Raw genomic sequence first — 16,923 nt, 5'->3', positions numbered from 1 at the left:
AGAAAAGAAATAACATCATATGAAACCTTGCAACAGGAGATCTGTGCCCCCTGGTCTCCCAAAACCAGCAAAAGGAGCAGGAAATAATGGGGACAAAAAATTCTGCCAGATAGTAGCACCTGCCATCTATTGGCAAAATTTGAAAAGGAAGATGTGTCAGTATGTTAAAACATACCAGAATATTAACCATGAAAGCCAGAACACCCTCCTCCTTTTATTTGAGAGATATAGATACTGGGGATACGTTAGGCCTTTCCTTGTCTCCACTAAATTCAATAAATTCCTTCTAAAGATTCCATTTCTTTTAAGCATCTTCCATTACTTTTGAATATGAACACTGATGTGCAATCATCCCATTCAGTTTTATTCATACAACATCACAGAGATTCATAGTTGGAGGACATACTTCCCAAAACCTCTCTGGGTGTCCAGAGAGAAAAGAAACAAGCTCCCCATACTCCCCAGGGATGTGGTCACAGCAGCAGCCTGACAGAGCTCAAGTGCTTGGACAATGCTCTCAGGCACCTGGTGTGACTCCTGGGGTGTCCTGTGCAGGGCTGGAGTTGGACTTGATGATCCTTGTGTGCCCTTCCAACTCAGCATAATCCATGATTCTTTGAAACAAGACCAGGCTTCTAGCAAAGTTCTGCAAACATGTTTTCAGTAGGAATACTTAACATTCAAGGTGCAGCAGAAGTTAAACAACAATTTCAGCAATACTGTCTGTATTTTACCTTTAATCCCTCCAGTATGTGAGATACTAGGAAGCTTCTTTGGCTGTACATAAGCCATTCTGAATGGAGGGACCACAAATGGTACCTCCTGACCATCCAGGGGCAGCTTAGAAAGCAAATAATCCTCAGAACAGCCAACTTGACGCTTCACTGACACAGAAGACAATGGAGGCTGCTCTACAATTGTTGGCTTGCTTGCAGCTACTGCTTCAGATTCCTGCACCATGGAAACTGCTAAAAATAAAGAGCAAGACAGACAGTACACATGTGCATTAATTTTTGAACAATACTATGAACAGATCTCTTTTATTTAATAGTATGTCTGCTTGATATTTTACTTAACAGCTGCTAGTATTCAGTTTTACAGCATTCAGGACTAGCACCAGGAAAAGATATTTATCCTCCTGACACCTGTACTGATCCAAACTCTTTGCTGCCCAAGTTTCTATATTTATAGCTACCTTCTTCTTAAGTGAATTTGCACAAGAGCTACACTTGTATCACAGAGGAGTTCTTCAAACAAACAAACAAACACCAAACAAAAACCTAACAGAGTTAAAAATACCCAGAGTTAAAAAAAAACCAAAAAGCATTCAAATTCTCAGAGTTTGAAAGATATAAGACCTTTACACAACCATGGGTAAAAAAGCTGGCTTTTTTGGACACTATTCTGGACTGCAAAGAGCAGACTTCAGACAACTGTTATTTCTCAGTTCCAATTCATAATACTAACAAGCACAGGTTCAATCTCCAAGTGGAGGTATGGAAAGAATTTTGGATGTTGTAAGAGAAATCAAGTTTATCAGGGGTAACACAGTAATTCTATTAATGGGAAGTCTCATCACTAATGCAGCAAAACTTTTATTAAACCCTCATTATGCCAGAACTCACGATCATTTCTTTCTTTTTCCACGCAGAAACACAATTTACAGCAGGTTTTTATATATTCTGTTGCCATTGTTTTCAGCGTTATAATTTAGAGGGGACCTCAATCAGCGATCCAGTGCCAGTGTCAGACCTGAAAAACACAATAAAACAAACCATAGTAGATGGAAGTAAGTAAAACCAGAATGCAGTATTATCAGCCATTCAATATGCAGTTGCTTTTTGTACACAGTCCCAGGATCAATCAGAAAGTTACTTCAGTTATAAAAGGATCAGAGCCATCAGATTTCTCCCACTGAGAAAAATCACTTTTATATAAAAGCACAAGGAAAGAGGTAGTTTTAACATATGGCATTCAAATACTTTCAGTGATCCACCCAGACAGGTCCCTGTCTTTTGGGAACACGAAAATTCTCCTCATATTTGTCTGTGCCACTGGGCTTTGGAGTTTACTCAGCTTTACAACTGTTTTGACTTGGTATTGTCAAGCCATTTGCAAGATGTGTTTTTAATTCTGTTTCCCTTGTTCATGTTCCTCCTATCCTCTTTCACTCCCCTACTATTTTCACATACATCTATATATGTTTACATTTTTCACTTGACATACTCCATACTTTTAACTTGAAAACAGGCTTTATGAATGATGCCAAAATTGCCTTCTTTGAGAAGCTACTGCTTTCTCATAATTGTATACACATGAAACTGAAGACCTGGTTTATTATATAATTGTTTGCTGTGCACACAGAAATAAAGCACGCTGACTTTCAGCAAAATAAGAGGCATGTAATCTACAAAAGAATGAGAACAAGTCTCTAACAGCTGGTTAACATTATAAGAACTTTATGACAATGCTAACTGGCCTCATTTAAATGTCTTTATTCATATCCTTATGTTCTCTTTTCAGAGAGACACAGACAGCTGTGCTGCCTCCTGTCCAAAACTTTAGCTGTCTAAGTCTAGTCCTTTCACATCCACCTAAAGTACATGAGGTTCTTAGGAGAACATACCCAAGACACAATTCTAACTCAATGAAGATTAGAAGACACTAAATAGAACATAAACATAGGTTGAAGGGATAAGGAAGATAACAAGTAAGATAGAGGGGGGAAAGCATGGAGAAAATATTCAGTTTTACCAAAAAATGAAAAATGGACATGTTTGCTCAGTTATTTCAATTGCAAGAAATTTTGAAAGCATCTGTGCACCAACACAGAAACCATTCCCACTGCAGCTTGAACAGTGCCATAATTTTCTTTGTAATCACACAAAGTCTATGGAAATAGCTCTAATATCCCCCAAATTTTTCTTGCATTAAAAGCCCCTCAAATTCTGTAGATGTCAAGTGGACTCAGCAAGCTATGGACACGTCCTCTAACTCAAAGACCATTACTTGGCACAGAATCCCTCTCTCAGTATTTGCCTTCATCTTAAAATTGCCCATGAGTGTGAGTACAGCAAGAGATCTGCATCAAAAATCTCCAGAGGCAATGCCACCAGCTCCAGAACCTTCTCTGCATCTTTACAGAAGCATGAGAATTTCTCATTCAATTCTCCCTGGTTCAAATGATCAGACTTTCACTGTTGCTCCTCCCTTGGAGTCATACTCATGATAGCCAAGGCTGCTAATTTACTTTGGGCTCCCTTGCAGTGATTTTCCTTCCCAGCTGTTATCAGTATACAGCTGGAGTTAATATGCTTCACTCTTGTTCACCATGTTTAAACTGGACTGAAACAGCTGCTCTGTTTGCTCTAAGCTTTGCAACAATGGTATCTAAGCCTCAGTGGCAGTTTGCACAGGCAAAACAGACTTTTATCTCAAAATGTCCTGATAGAATTTATTCACTACTGCTGATGAAGAAATCAAAATGTTAGTACTGCCCTACTTTCTAGCTACGTGAAGTAGAAAAATTCATTTTTCTGCATCAGAGAAAATTCAGTTCATGGTAGGGGATTGTTTAGCTGGAACAATTAATGTGAGCAAAGAAACAAATGGAAATCATCTGTCACAAGCAGCTGCCTTTCCTTCACAGGGATGAGTGCCTTACCTAGAAAGAAAGGGCTTCCTGTAGGTGTTGAGGATTTAACAGTCATAATGCACTTCTACACCTCCTGTTCTTCTATCATTAAAAACCACCATGTTTTTCACAGTAATGCCAAGTCAGCTGTGATAGTCTTTAACCATTAAATTTTCTCCCCATTTATCAACATGCAAATGTTCATACATTTTTCTTCTATCTAAAGACAAATATAAAGCAATTCATTACTGCCTACTGCAAAGAAGAGTTAGGATTACAGATTGCTCTTTAGCAACAGGCAGGGCAATATCAACAGTGAATGCCAAAGTATATAGACACACATCTTAAAGGTCCATTTCAGTTTTAGCTTAATTATAGGAGTTAGAGAAGAAACTTCCATGACTAAGAGACTAGAACACTGTTTACACTTCTTTAAGCTTACAAATGGAATGGTTTCAGCGACAAACCTTGCACTTGGGTCCCCAGACTTACACCACAGCCACATCACAAAAAAAAATCCTGCATTTGGTGAAGGACTGGCCATTTAGACACAGCGCTCCCTCATTCTGCTTGGAGCACTTTATGGAATCAATAACATGGATGGTCTCAATTACTTTTATAAAGTTTTAATTCACTTAATTAAACTACCATGATAAATATTGTTGGGTTTTTTTTTTTGTCTGAGCAATCCTGGCAGTAAATTAGATGGCTTGGCTCCCACTTAATATATTTTCTTGTATCTGTATTTTCCAAATTATGTCTACAGTTATTTATACAACTTTCACTGCATGCAAAAGTTTTCTCTTAACCACATGGGAGAGAAAGAAATTTAGCAGGTTCTGATGTATATTTTATGAACTGAAAATAAACAAAAACATTGAGAAGACTAAGCAAGTATTTCATGATCTTGACAGAAGTTGACATTTCTATCAAAGGTTAAACTTATCCCACATGCCCGATCCTTTTGCTGGTGTTTGCTACCCAAAAATCCTCAGTATATAATTTAACAGTTGTTAAAAGGTTGTACTAACATGAATTTATCTGGGAATATATTTATGAAATAAACCAAAACCGCAGAGACATTCGTTAGGTGCACCACCAAATCCCAAAGAATTACTGACTTCCCAGCAATGTCATCCATTTTAACAAGAAGGCTCCTTGACTTTCTACTCTACTTTTTGGGGTCAGTTTTTGTTAGGCAATATGCACAGAACAAGGACATCCTCAATTTTTGAGATTCTAGACTGACAAAAGGATGGGGGAAAAGAGAATTTGCCCTCATTTCAGACAAATAAACAGAGAGAAATCAGTTTGCAGAGGAGGGAACTGAACCCACATCTTGTCACTTGTGTGTCAAATTTTCTCTTTCTTGGTGTTTTTCACCAAATTCAGTAAGCCATTTCATTTCTCTCTTCTCAGTATCAAGCCAAAGTCAGATAAGCAAATGAAACTCAGCAAGAGTATTTCCACACTAAGGCAAAAAGAGAGCCAACCTTATTAGAACATCCTGGAAACAGCAGTTTAAAACCTAACCACACACATACACTGAGCCGAGAGAATTATAATAACTATTATTTTAATGGGTTTAGATGGAAAACATAAATTATCTTAACGATTTCCAGATTCCTCTGATAGAAATTTTGACTGAGCTAAAATCAGATAAACAGAGTATCAAAGACTTTAGTTCCAAATGCCTCCAGAACGATTACAAGACAGAGATGTTTGGAGAAGAAAGTAAATATTTTCAACAACTCATTAAACAAAAAGAACATGATAGAAAACTGATGATAGCAATATTAAATATTAAAAGCTGAAAGCAGTCTGAAAAGAAATGTCAGGTCTTTACTGCCTTATGAGGAAAGGGTGTTTGGCAACAAGACTGCAGGTTGCCAATGAATTTTACTGCATTTAGTCACAGCTCTGCTCCATAGGAGTTGAACAGGTAACACATTTATAACTGCACAATAGAAACAAAGGTGAAATAGCTGTTCTCAGACAGGGAAAGCTGGCTAAGCCAGTGGTTTCAAACAGTTTGAGATTTATTGCCAGTCATAAATGTATATAATGCATTCTCAGATCTGCATTTCAGAAACATACCACAGCAAAATTCTAGTAGCAGTAAGTTCTCACACAGCAGGATGTGTAAAACAAAATACCCAGAAAAAAGGGATTACCAGTTGTTATAAAGCATTTGGGACAGATCTTTGAATGACAAACTTGTCTACAGCTCCAGGAGCCCCAGAGGAGCCAGGACACTTTGCAACATACGAGGATTTGCCCTCTGGAGAAAGTGAGCTCAAGCTTGCTCGCTCACACCTCAGCCAAACACCTCATTTCTGATACCTCTCCTGCTACCTGTTTATGCTGCTCTATCACTTTCTGCCTTTTGGATCCAGAGGATGCAGTCAGTCCCAGTCATATAAATCCTTCAGAGAGCATAACAGCACCAGCTCAGGTCTCCAGATGTTTTACAGAAGCACAGCCCAGCAAAAGCTGCTTCTGATGTAGGTCAGATGGATTATCTTTTGATGGTGCAGATGCTGCTCAAGGCTTGGCTTCCACAGCCAGCTGTTTTGTGGTTTTGCTTCTGGGGGAGCGTGTCTGGGAGCTGTGCACCCCTCTCAGCACAGCTCTTCAGCTGAAGAGGGGTGGCTGATGGCCACCATGTCTCAAAACCAGCCAAGCCCAGTAAAACAGCCTAAATGGTTTTGAGACATTTGCCTGCACATACTTTGCTACTACAGCAGCAAGGACAGCACATGTACCCACACACACTTACCAAAAATATAATATAGCCCACAGTTTAAAAAAAAAATAATTAAAAATACTGTTTTTTTGGGGACTGTAGGCAGGTCTGACTTGTACTGCCCACATAGGAGAGACAGGTACTTCAAGTGGGTCTGAGCATGTGAAAAGAGAGGACACAGCTTTCATTCCTATTCATTATAAACTTCAGCAGTAGCAGGACGTCTGCAGCAATTACAAAGAAAGGAAACAAAAAATGTCATGCCAACACACGCCTACCAGGTGCATGATAAGAAGCTCCTTTCTGTACCTATTTCTGGAAGAAGCCCACAGCAGTGATATATGCAGGAACTAGTGGGTGGGTGTGTGCATACATACACCCCCTTCTCTGCTTCTAGCCACAGCTCTTGCAAGAGCACAAAAGCTCTGGAAATTTGCATGCAGAGATTATTCCACTTCTTCTGCCTTCCAAGAAAATTAAAATAATGGGAGATTTTCTTCTTTTTTTTGTGACTGGAAAAGGGATTTCACCCTGAAAGCAGCAGATCACAAAGAAGATGCTGAAATAACACAACAGAAAAAGAGAAGTTGTGAGAACACAACCAGAAAGACATTCTTGTGAGAGACATGTTACAAACTGTTCAACAGAAACATCATGAAGAGATGCAAAACTCTCCCAGTCCAGCAAATGAAAACAAGAGTGTAATTGCATATTTAAAACTGAAGAGAAGACCATGCATCATTAACCTAGTTTAGCTGATGGAGATTTTAGGACAGACATAAAAGGCACAGCCTGCCTTGGGCAAAGAGGCTCCCAGTGTTGTTTGAGCAGTTGTGCAGTGGAATCAGGTAACAGAAATAGATGGTAAAGTCACACTCCATGATGCAAACAAACCACCAACTGCCTGGGCTCAGGAAGCACCTTCCCACGCTGGTAAATGATGACACAGCTGCACATCAGGGGAAGTTTTACGTGTTCGTCTCACTGATCACAGAAACAGGAAACTGACCGGAACAGATCACGGGTCTGAACTGTCACAGTCCGGCGCTGCAACCTCCTCTCCTTCACTTACAGTTTGCTAAAGCAGAATTTTGCTTCTGAAGACCAGAAGGCCCATTATGTGCCCATGTCCCACTCCCCTCAGCTTCTGACACCTGTGGATTTCAACAAGTTATGCCTGCACTACACTCAGCAACTTTAGCAGAAAGACATGTTTTTATTTCAGAAAATATTACAGTAATTAATTTCCTTCACTACTAATATTTTAACTATCTGCAGGAACTATCCACCTCAGCCTCAACAATATCCCAAGATAATCTAAGGTGAGAAAATATTTCATTTAATAGCACTTGTAAAGACAAGCTTGCTGTCACTCTCACAGCACTGTACTGACATTCCAAACTACCAGTCCACTACTGGCTCTGCATCCTTCTGACTGTGTTTTGAGCAAGTGAAAAAGATGAGGAGGGTGGGAGCCTGCAGACAGCATCTCCACACTCCCTTTGGTGACTGCCATAGCATTCAGGTAAGATATTGTTTGCTGGGTTCTCTGACAGGTAACAGTTGTAGGCAATGTTTAAAAGTCTCGTAATCAGCAGGAGTGCTTAATATGTTGCTGCTATCAGTCAGGATGTGACAACTGTACAGAAATATTTAACTGCAGCAAACCTCTTTCGAGGGAAAGAAAACCACCTCAGATATCAGTTCTTGGCTTAGGTGTCATAGCAGTAAAGGCAGAGCTCACTGTGAGCCCACGAGCTGCTCTGCATCTTCTCCTGCCAATGAGGTCCAGCTCTAATTGTGCCAGGGCAGAAACTTCTCCTGGAGCAGCCACATCTTCCCAAATGCACTCTTGAGGGAACATACCGTGTCCCACTCCAGCTTTGCTTTCTCTTTCCAGCTTCTCTGCCCAGACAAAGATGATCTAATGTATGTCTCTCTTTGTGCAGGCCCTGAGCTGAACCCTAAAGATCACTTGTGCAATCTAGCTGTGGTCTCATTCAGCTCAGCAGCTGCTTCTTCCCAGGGCTCCAGCCTGGAGGAAGCCAAATGGCTCTGAGCACATCTGCACACGCAGCCCAGGCACAGAGCACCAGAGTACATCACAGAGAAGAACTAACTGCTCCTGCCTACTTGCCCTAAGAAAAATAAAGCTGAGCAGGTGTGTGTGCTGGAGCTATTGTGCTGCAGGAACAACTGCTTCTGCTTTTCAGGCACCCCTTGGAGAAGGGGAACAAACCCTGGCACGAGTACAGGATCTAAAGTTGTCCTTCTGACAGGGGCCCCAGGGACACCCTGCCTCTGGTTTAGCTCTACAGCCTTGCACCTGCAGCCCTTAAATGTAGACTTAATCCAATCCTACCCCAGTGTGCAAAACATTAATAACATAATTTACAAGTGCCAAAAGAAAAATTTCTGTAAATCTGAACCAGTTTTTCTTGTGTGAGATTTATATTTGAATTAAGAAGGAAACATTATAAATCTATCCCATGACAAAGCTTAAAACTTGGGATTTGAATATGCTGAATCCCCTCTTCTCTGGGCTGTAAAAGTTGATATAATGTTTCTTCCTAATGTTGCATTAGGCAAGCAACCAATTCATCCAATTACTGATCTGACAACACTGTTCCTGTGAACCAAAGATAAATTCACTGACTTGGACAAGAATGTACAATATTGTATGTATTGGGGCAGTAAACAAAAGAATAAATCCATTATGTTGGACTGCAGACCTTTCTGGATTCAGATGGAAAACGGCAAAGCAAGAGTTGAAGTCAGGACACCAGCAAAGAAAGCTGAAGAGACTAAAATATCCATAAAAAAAGAACTTGGCTTTTGATGAGAACATGGAAAGAATTCAACATAAGATAAGTCCTTAGCTCTAAGCAGATTAGGAACAAATTACAACAATCACCAATTGTTACTTTATAATCTAAGACTTTCTTTATGTATTCTGTGTCAGGTTTTAATCCAATTTTTTTTCTTTCTGCCGTTAATGCCAAGAAGCCATGAAAATAGAACTGTCAGCAGTCCTTCTATAGCTCTGATACCAAACAAAACTGGAAACATCTGGATTCATTTTTCAACAAGACAGCCAAGAAGAAGGTATTTTAGGCAAGAGCATCTGCCTGTGGAGTTCCCTAACATGGCTAAATGTGTCTAGTTTTGAAAAGATGGCCCTTGGAAACCAACTCAATGCAACACTGAAAAAGAGCATTAAATGGCATTCAGGATTCCTCAGCTGCTGCCATGACCACAGAGCCATACAGAAAACACATGGATACACATATACCATCCAGACAGCTAATGCAAACAGCTCTTCTGTATATTTGGGGAAAAAAAAGAAAAGAAAATAAAAGAAAGAAGGAAATCCAAGCAGTTTTGCATGGAAAAATAGTTTCATTACCACTGAAACAAGAATGAAGATGGACAATTTCTTTACATGTATGTGGGCACACACATCTACTGCTTTGTTTTAGGTGGAGCGCTATTTTAGAAGTTATTTTACACATAATTGTTATCCGTTTCATGATGAAGACAAAAAACCTGTCAATTATGGAGTTTCCAATAGGTGAGGCTTCCCAGTTCAGCAGTTCTGTCCCATACTGTCATTGTAGAACCAGTTACACAGGGCTGAGAGGAAGCAAACATGTAGGTTGTGGAGATGAAAGCTGAAAGACTGTGTCTGAGATCAAGAAAGGAAAGGTGACTCAAGTACATTTCATGTATGAGAACAGGTTAAATGAATGAATCAAGAACAGGAAATGGGAACTGGTCTTAAATAATTCAAATCCAAACCAGACTGGGAGTATGGCTCTGCAGGGCATGTGTACTGAGCTCAGGAAGCTGCCTAAACACACACTGAAATAAAAGTCCAGAAGGATACTGTCCTTATAAAGTACAACTATTTATTACTTTTTGCATGAAATCCACGCAGACCAGGAACCCAGAACCACTCTAACAGCCCCAGCAGTGCCTCTCAGAGAGCTGTGCTGGCTGGAGTTGCTGGCAGCTGCCCAGCCAGATGAGTGGTAACCAGGATTGTGTAACAGAGGCATTTTTCAAGGACTTTCCACAGACATGGGGAGAAACAGCAGAAATCAAAACTGTCTCAATTTAATGGCAGTATCGAAGATCCCAATCATTATTGGCCAAATGCTGCTACAAATCTGGGACGTGGTGGTGGGGCTCTGCTCCCTTCTGAGGAGACAGAGGTCCTGAGAGCAGAAGGCAGCATGAAGCTGCCATTCTCTGTTTTCCCTTAGGACAGAACTGTTGAACACAGTGAACAACTGCTACACCATAAATGGTTTTTTTAAAAAATCCTATGGGTTTTTAAAAAAAAAAATATTTTTTTTAATCCTATTGAGTTTAAATCAGCATTCTTCCTAAGAGATTTTGGACCCATGATTTCACACCCTGGTCAAACTAGATCTGGAAGTACATATACCCCTGAACGGAATGTAAGCCAATGTAATTTAGGCAGATGCTCTGTGTTTTATTAAGGCTTTGTGGAAGAAATTTTTTTGCAACTCTGGTCACTGCTGAGAAGACAGAGAACCTGAATGGGAAAGTCAGAGAAAGTTCCCAATCTAGAGGCCAACAACTCCCTTTTGCAAAATAAATCATGAAGAAAGAAAACCCAACAAAACCAACACAGAATTAAAAGTTTTAGAATTTCTCCCTACTGCAAAATTAAACTGGTCTTGAGAATGTTTTGTTGTCACTTGGAGACTTGTGAATGTTTTGTTGTCACTTAGGAGTGCTAAACAACAGAATTTCTCTCAGAAACAGGATACAACTTGCTTTTGTATCAATTCACCACTAACCACAAAGGCACTGCTCAAGTGACTTTTAAACCTTATCCTGACCAACCCTCCTCTCTGCATGGCAGGTGTGTTCCTTATTGGAAGATGTACAAACCCAGTGGACTGACTGCAGGCCTGACCTTTATAAAGAGAATTCTGCCATTGCTTATAAGGAGAATTCAGCCTTGCCTTTCTCTGCCCTCTCCAGCCCCTGTCAAGTTGTGGTCAAGGGCTGGGCCATCTCTGGCCACTTGAGCCACCTGACCCAGCTTCAACACGCAGGGTGGGCAAAGCCGCCTCCAGCCCCCTCTGCCCAGAGGCGTGAGAACTCTGTGGGAGAGAGGGGCTGCATTCCTTCAGGGAGAAGGGACCCCCAGCTCTGGAGATGAGGCTGTGCCACCAAAGGCAGGCAGCCTTAGCTCTCCACGCCTCAGCCAGAGCTACAGAGGCACTACAGGTGTGCACCCAGGCAGCCCCAGCAGGCTCTGCCAAGCAGGCTGCAGGGGCTGGGGCCAGAGCCAGGCACCCCTGCCCAGGCTCTGCACCCTGCACCTGCTCACATCCACGTTCCATCCTCCAAAGCACAGGTGCTAAATTAGTGGGGTGCCATGGAGGTTTCAAAGTCATTGGGACATGGCCCTTCCAGACTGCTTTTTTTCAAAGCTGGTTTAGCTGCCAAAGGAGTATCTCCAGAACTCACTCTTCAGGCCGTGGCAGTCACCATAAGGACCCCCCAAACATCAACACCCTTCATTTGGGACCTAATTATCTGTTCTCTTCAGTTTAAGTCTGCTATTAGATCACTGGAAAACAAAGATTCAAAACAAAATCACCAGGGTACAATTTACAGGAAAGATAAGCACCGGAGTGACGACGTAATTTTATTTTTGGCACTGAATTAGTGCAAACTTCAGCTGCAATGACCCGCAAACAAATACTCATGCTAAGCTTAAGTCAAGTATCCTCACCAATTCTGCATGGTTTGGTGTATTAAGATCATTAAAAAACATAATGGAACTCAAAGAAGCTGAAGCAAACCCAGGTTCTGAACCTCTTCCTACATGAGGCTTCTCAGTTTAGATGTGAAGATCCGTCCTGGCTGCAAGAGGCTCCCAGCCTAACTTCCCTCTGCACTAGCAGTCCTCCTGATGGAGCCTGAGCAGCATTACTAACTAGAACAACAACGTGGCTCAACTCTAACAGAGACTGGTCTACTGCAACTCAGAGCTTGCTCTGCCTTTCACTTTAAAGAGATGAGATCTTAAGTTCTCTGCTGACAGAGACTGGGTGTTGTCCTACTTAGATTAGAGAGAATATTTACCACATTTAAGGTATCTGGGGAGATAGAAATTCAGAGTAAACAAAGACATTCTTCTATAAAATTAAACAAGAGTCCAAAGAGAGGAGAAATACGTCAGGATATGCATCACATAAAATTCACTAAATGAAGTAAATAGCACCTTAATCAAGCAAAAAAGTTCAAGAAATGTTTCACCAGAGTCAAAGTGTACAGCTGGTATAAGCCACAGCAGATAGAGACACGGAGTCAGGAGGCCTAAGCTAGCCAAAGTCTGGCTCCCAGGCTGAGGCTGTCCTGGCATGGCAGGTCCCCTGCCTCTGCCTGTCCCAACCTTGCTGAAAGGGCTGGCTGCTACTGGGGGGGCTGTTCAGTCTGCCTTGCCAACAGCCACTCCTGCAGGACCCAGTAAACATGCAGCTGCACAGTGAGCTGGCCCAGCTCACTGATTAGATACAAAATCAAATGACCAAAATAAACAACTTTTTTTTTTTATTATTCCTTTAAAAAATAAGTAGTTTTTCAGCTCTCCCTGTGGATGACTGCACAAGGTGGGGTCAGAATGCAGTGGGGGAAATGGGGGGCCAGAGCAGGACTGCCCGTTTCACAGCCAAGCTACAGCCCTGGGGAGTGCACTTGGAGTAACTCACAGCTGAAACTGAACCACCCACCAGTAGGATGAGTGAAAAGCAAACCAGCAGATACTAAACAAGTGACAGAACAAACAAGGAAAACAACTAAGCCTGAGGTTTAGGACAAAGAAAAAGAGACCAATGCCTAAACTTTTTTTCCAACGTTGTAAATTAATAGCCTACACACACATGACTGAACAATCCTGCCCACATTCATTCTTTCCACAGCATAAGAAGAAAGAGGAATTAATCACCTGGGGATCCATCATCTAAATTAAATGCAGGGGAGGGCAGTGGAATTCATGTGACATCTGTGAAATCCAACATATCCTCTGGGTGCAACGTTTTTAGTAGGTGTCATTTTTATAAGTATTGGCAAGAATCAAGGGACACTTCAGTAATAAATGTATTCTCTTGAAATTAAGTATTGCTTAACTACATGTATTCTGAAAATACATATTTTAATATTTAGCATACAGTTGGAAAAGGATGAAAAATGAAACTTCCCCACTCCTGGATTTATGCCCTAGCCACTGAGTTGTAAGATCACAGCTCACCTAATGAATATTTGTGTACTGAAAGCAAGGTGAAAGAGTTTAATAAGTAAGAAGCCAGAGACCACCAGCCCAGAACAGCACAAAGGTTTATGGGTCTAGCACTCCCTTGAGAAATGAAAGATGCAAAAGCAGAACTTGATTCTTCACATGTGTCTCACAGCTATAGAAACAACCTAGAAAGAACAGGAAGGGGGGGAAGGCATGGTAAGGTATTCATTCCTTTGCATGGTTTTTAAGTAGCCCTGATTCCCTGATATGGACTTGGACTCTCCAACAAGAACTTATCAATGCTTCTGAATGCCTGGACAGCTTGGACACCCAGCTAATCACCACTGAAAAAACTAAAGGCACATAAAGCAGCAAACCTCAATGCATTCAGCAAGTGTCACTGAGCCTGCACTGAGGGTTGGGACTGCAAGGGTCCAGCTCCAAGGTATGGGTGCAGACATCCCTGAGACCTTGTTGTTTTCCTGCACAATTACAGCAGGCTGACTGGAAGTGTGCATTGTAGGAACAGTCACAATACCAACCTTCTCATTCTTATCTAGAGAAATCAAATCCACATCAAAGGAGAGTTACAAGACCAGCTTAATTAATGATGGTATTTATTTCAGATTGCTGCTCAACAACCAGGGTGATCCCAAACACCCAAGAATCCAGCTTCATAGTATGGATTTAACAGCTGTGAGCAGGACAGCTTGAAACAGCTTACAACTATACCTGCTGCTTTAGCAGTGCTCTTGGACATAACTTCAATAAATATGTGTTTTCTGATGCTAACTTCCTCCCGCGAAGAGGGAAGCTGTCTAGCTATATTCACAACTTCCTTTGGAGTTGTGGCTAAACCACATCTCTAATTACTTGAAGTGTAGATGATCTAATTAGCTATTGCTGGCCTGTGACAACACTTAGCTGCTAATTCACACAGAACATTTGAATTTTAGAAGGCCATTTTCATGCAGCAATACCACGTCGAAACTGCTCTAAGTACAACTGAACCTCGGACCTAATTTGAATGAAAATTCAATTCCCCAGTACTTCAAAATAGTTACCACTTCCCTACCTGCCTACACCTCCCAAAGTCGATGGGAATCACGGACACTCGGCCGCCTCCGCCGGGGCAGCTCCGGCTCCCCGCACCTCCGTGCCCTGCCCTGCCCGCAGCCCCCGGACGGGGATCCTGCCCTGGCCCCGCTGCCGGCCCGGTACCGGTACCTGCTGGGATGGCGCTGCCGGCTCGGTACCTGCTGGAATGGCGCTGCCCGGTACCGGTACCTGCTGGGATGGCGCTGCCGGCCCGGTACCGGTACCTGCTGGGATGGCGCTGCCGGCCCGGTACCGGTACCTGCTGGGATGGCGCTGCCGCCCGGTACCGGTACCTGCTGGGATGGCGCTGCCCGGCCCGGTACCGGTACCTGCAGGGATGGCGCTGCCGCCCGGTACCGGTACCTGCTGGGATGGCGCTGCCCGGTACCGGTACCTGCAGGGATGGTTCTGCCCGGTACCGGTACCTGCTGGGATGGCGCTGCCCAGCCCGGTGCCGGTACCTGCTGGGATGGCTCTGCCCGGTACCGGTACCTGCTGGATGGCTCTGCCCGGTACCGGTACCAGTACCTGCTGGATGGCGCTGCCCGGTACCGGCACCAGTACCTGCTGGATGGCTCTGCCCGGTACCGGTACCTGCAGGGATGGCGCTGCCCGGTACCGGTACCAGTACCTGCTGGATGGCGCTGCCGGCCCCTCTGCCCGCCGGAGCTGCCGCACGATGGGGACGGAGCCGGAGCCGGAGCCGGTGCCGCTCTCCCCGCCGCTCCCCGCGCTGCTCGGGCGGGCACTGCCGCCCGGCCGGCCCGGGGCGCTCCCCCGGCGCTTACTCACCGATCGCTATCGCCCAGGGGGAGTTTCCCCGGCGGCTCGGGACTCTCCCGCCTCACCTGAGCCACTCGCTGGGGCAAGCTTGCCTCCAAATGGCTGCCGGGGACTCTTCCTTGGCTCTTGCTGGACCGTGACACCTGCAAAGTCGGTCCGGAGCTGCCCCTCGCTTTGCTAGAACACAACCAGGCTTCTGTTTTAGAGCCAAAAAGCGAATTTTTAATGTTTTACAATGTTCTTAGAAAACGGCATGTCCAGTCGGAATATGGATCCGTGTTAGGCTTCACACGGACACGTGAGAGAGCCCCTGCCACTAGAGTGCACAGTTTGTAGGGTAATTTAGGGATCACACACAGCCGATTGGTTTAGAACTTTCAGCAGGAAGTTCTGGTTTGGAAATTCCTTTGCAGGAAGGAAAAGTTCTCAAAGTGTCGAGGTGGTTTCTCCTTGATTCTAGTTTTGGTAACTGGAACAATACCCCAAGAGGCAAATATGAGGAAAAGGTGGGGCTGAATTAGTAGGGAAAAGTGTATATTGCCCCAAAGAAATGTTGTTTACACTCTGAGAGCATTTAAATTTCCAGTCACTGAAGTTTTGCACAGTTGTCCTAACAGGTCTTGATTTGCAGTCTTTAGTGGCTTCCCCCTTCACCAAGACCGTATTTTTTCTTGTTACAATATTTTTCATTTTAAATTTAATAACACCACAGATCTGCTGCTAACTAAGAATTTCATGCCTGTCATCATGCAGTGTAACACAGCTACTTCAAGCTCCAGAGCCACTGCGAGGGGAGAGAGACCCTCTGCCAAAAGCACAGACTTATAAATTCTGAGCTGACAAAGCATCTCTGTTCATCTCTGCTCAGAGCCAGTTGCAAGTGCTGGTATCACATAGCAGAGAGGCTCTGCCTCCTGGTAATGGAACTCATGAGGTTATGAATGGTCACTGTTTAAAGAAATACCAGTCACCTGGTATGCTTCCAGAACGATCTGAGTGCTCCTGAGGTGCGCATTAATCACACATTTCAAGGCATCTCACTGGATTAATTTACACGACCAAACAGCTTTATTTTCACTGTTCACAGAAGTGTGTTGTTAAACTACTGATAAGGCCCCTGTATGCAGCTTGCTGCTATCAAGTTACCTCGGCATTGTCGTGCTCCAGGGTTTTTTGGGCTCTCAATGACTTCCAGTCCTGCCTGAACCCTTCTCCAGCTGCTGGAGTTGCAGGGCAGCAGCAGCCGTCCATTGGGACTGCAGGTTGCCTCTGTGATGAAGGAAAAGACATTAAAAGCGGTATTTTTGACAAGGCAGTTAGAGGAAAAAAACCAGTTTGCAACATGACCTTCCTTCTTCATCCAGGCAAGACCGTGCCCTG

The 16,923-nt window shown here is 43.2% G+C and overlaps 1 protein-coding gene across 4 annotated transcripts in view; it reads right to left on the bottom strand.

The window, feature by feature from the left end:
- Nucleotides 1-15,746, bottom strand: part of TC2N (tandem C2 domains, nuclear) — a 31,614-nt gene extending 15,868 nt beyond the window's left edge. The window contains exons 1-3 of one of the 4 annotated variants that reach the window (XM_084207860.1): nt 15,609-15,746; nt 1,626-1,752; nt 735-968 (exon numbers count right to left, since the gene is read on the bottom strand). In XM_084207860.1, coding sequence (XP_084063986.1) covers nt 735-968; nt 1,626-1,692 — 301 coding nt within the window. In that variant the 5' untranslated portion in view covers nt 1,693-1,752; nt 15,609-15,746. Of the gene's footprint in view, nt 1-734; nt 969-1,625; nt 1,753-15,288; nt 15,323-15,391; nt 15,530-15,608 lie in introns of those variants that run through there. The other 3 variants (XM_084207859.1, XM_084207862.1, XM_084207861.1) reach the window with 3 other exon arrangements.
- Nucleotides 15,747-16,923: the final 1,177 nt, after the last annotated feature.

Source organism: Fringilla coelebs (genome assembly GCF_963513975.1).
Source record: "Fringilla coelebs genome assembly, chromosome: 6".
NCBI lineage: Eukaryota > Metazoa > Chordata > Aves > Passeriformes > Fringillidae > Fringilla > Fringilla coelebs.
This window is presented reverse-complemented; position numbering and strand designations above follow the sequence as displayed.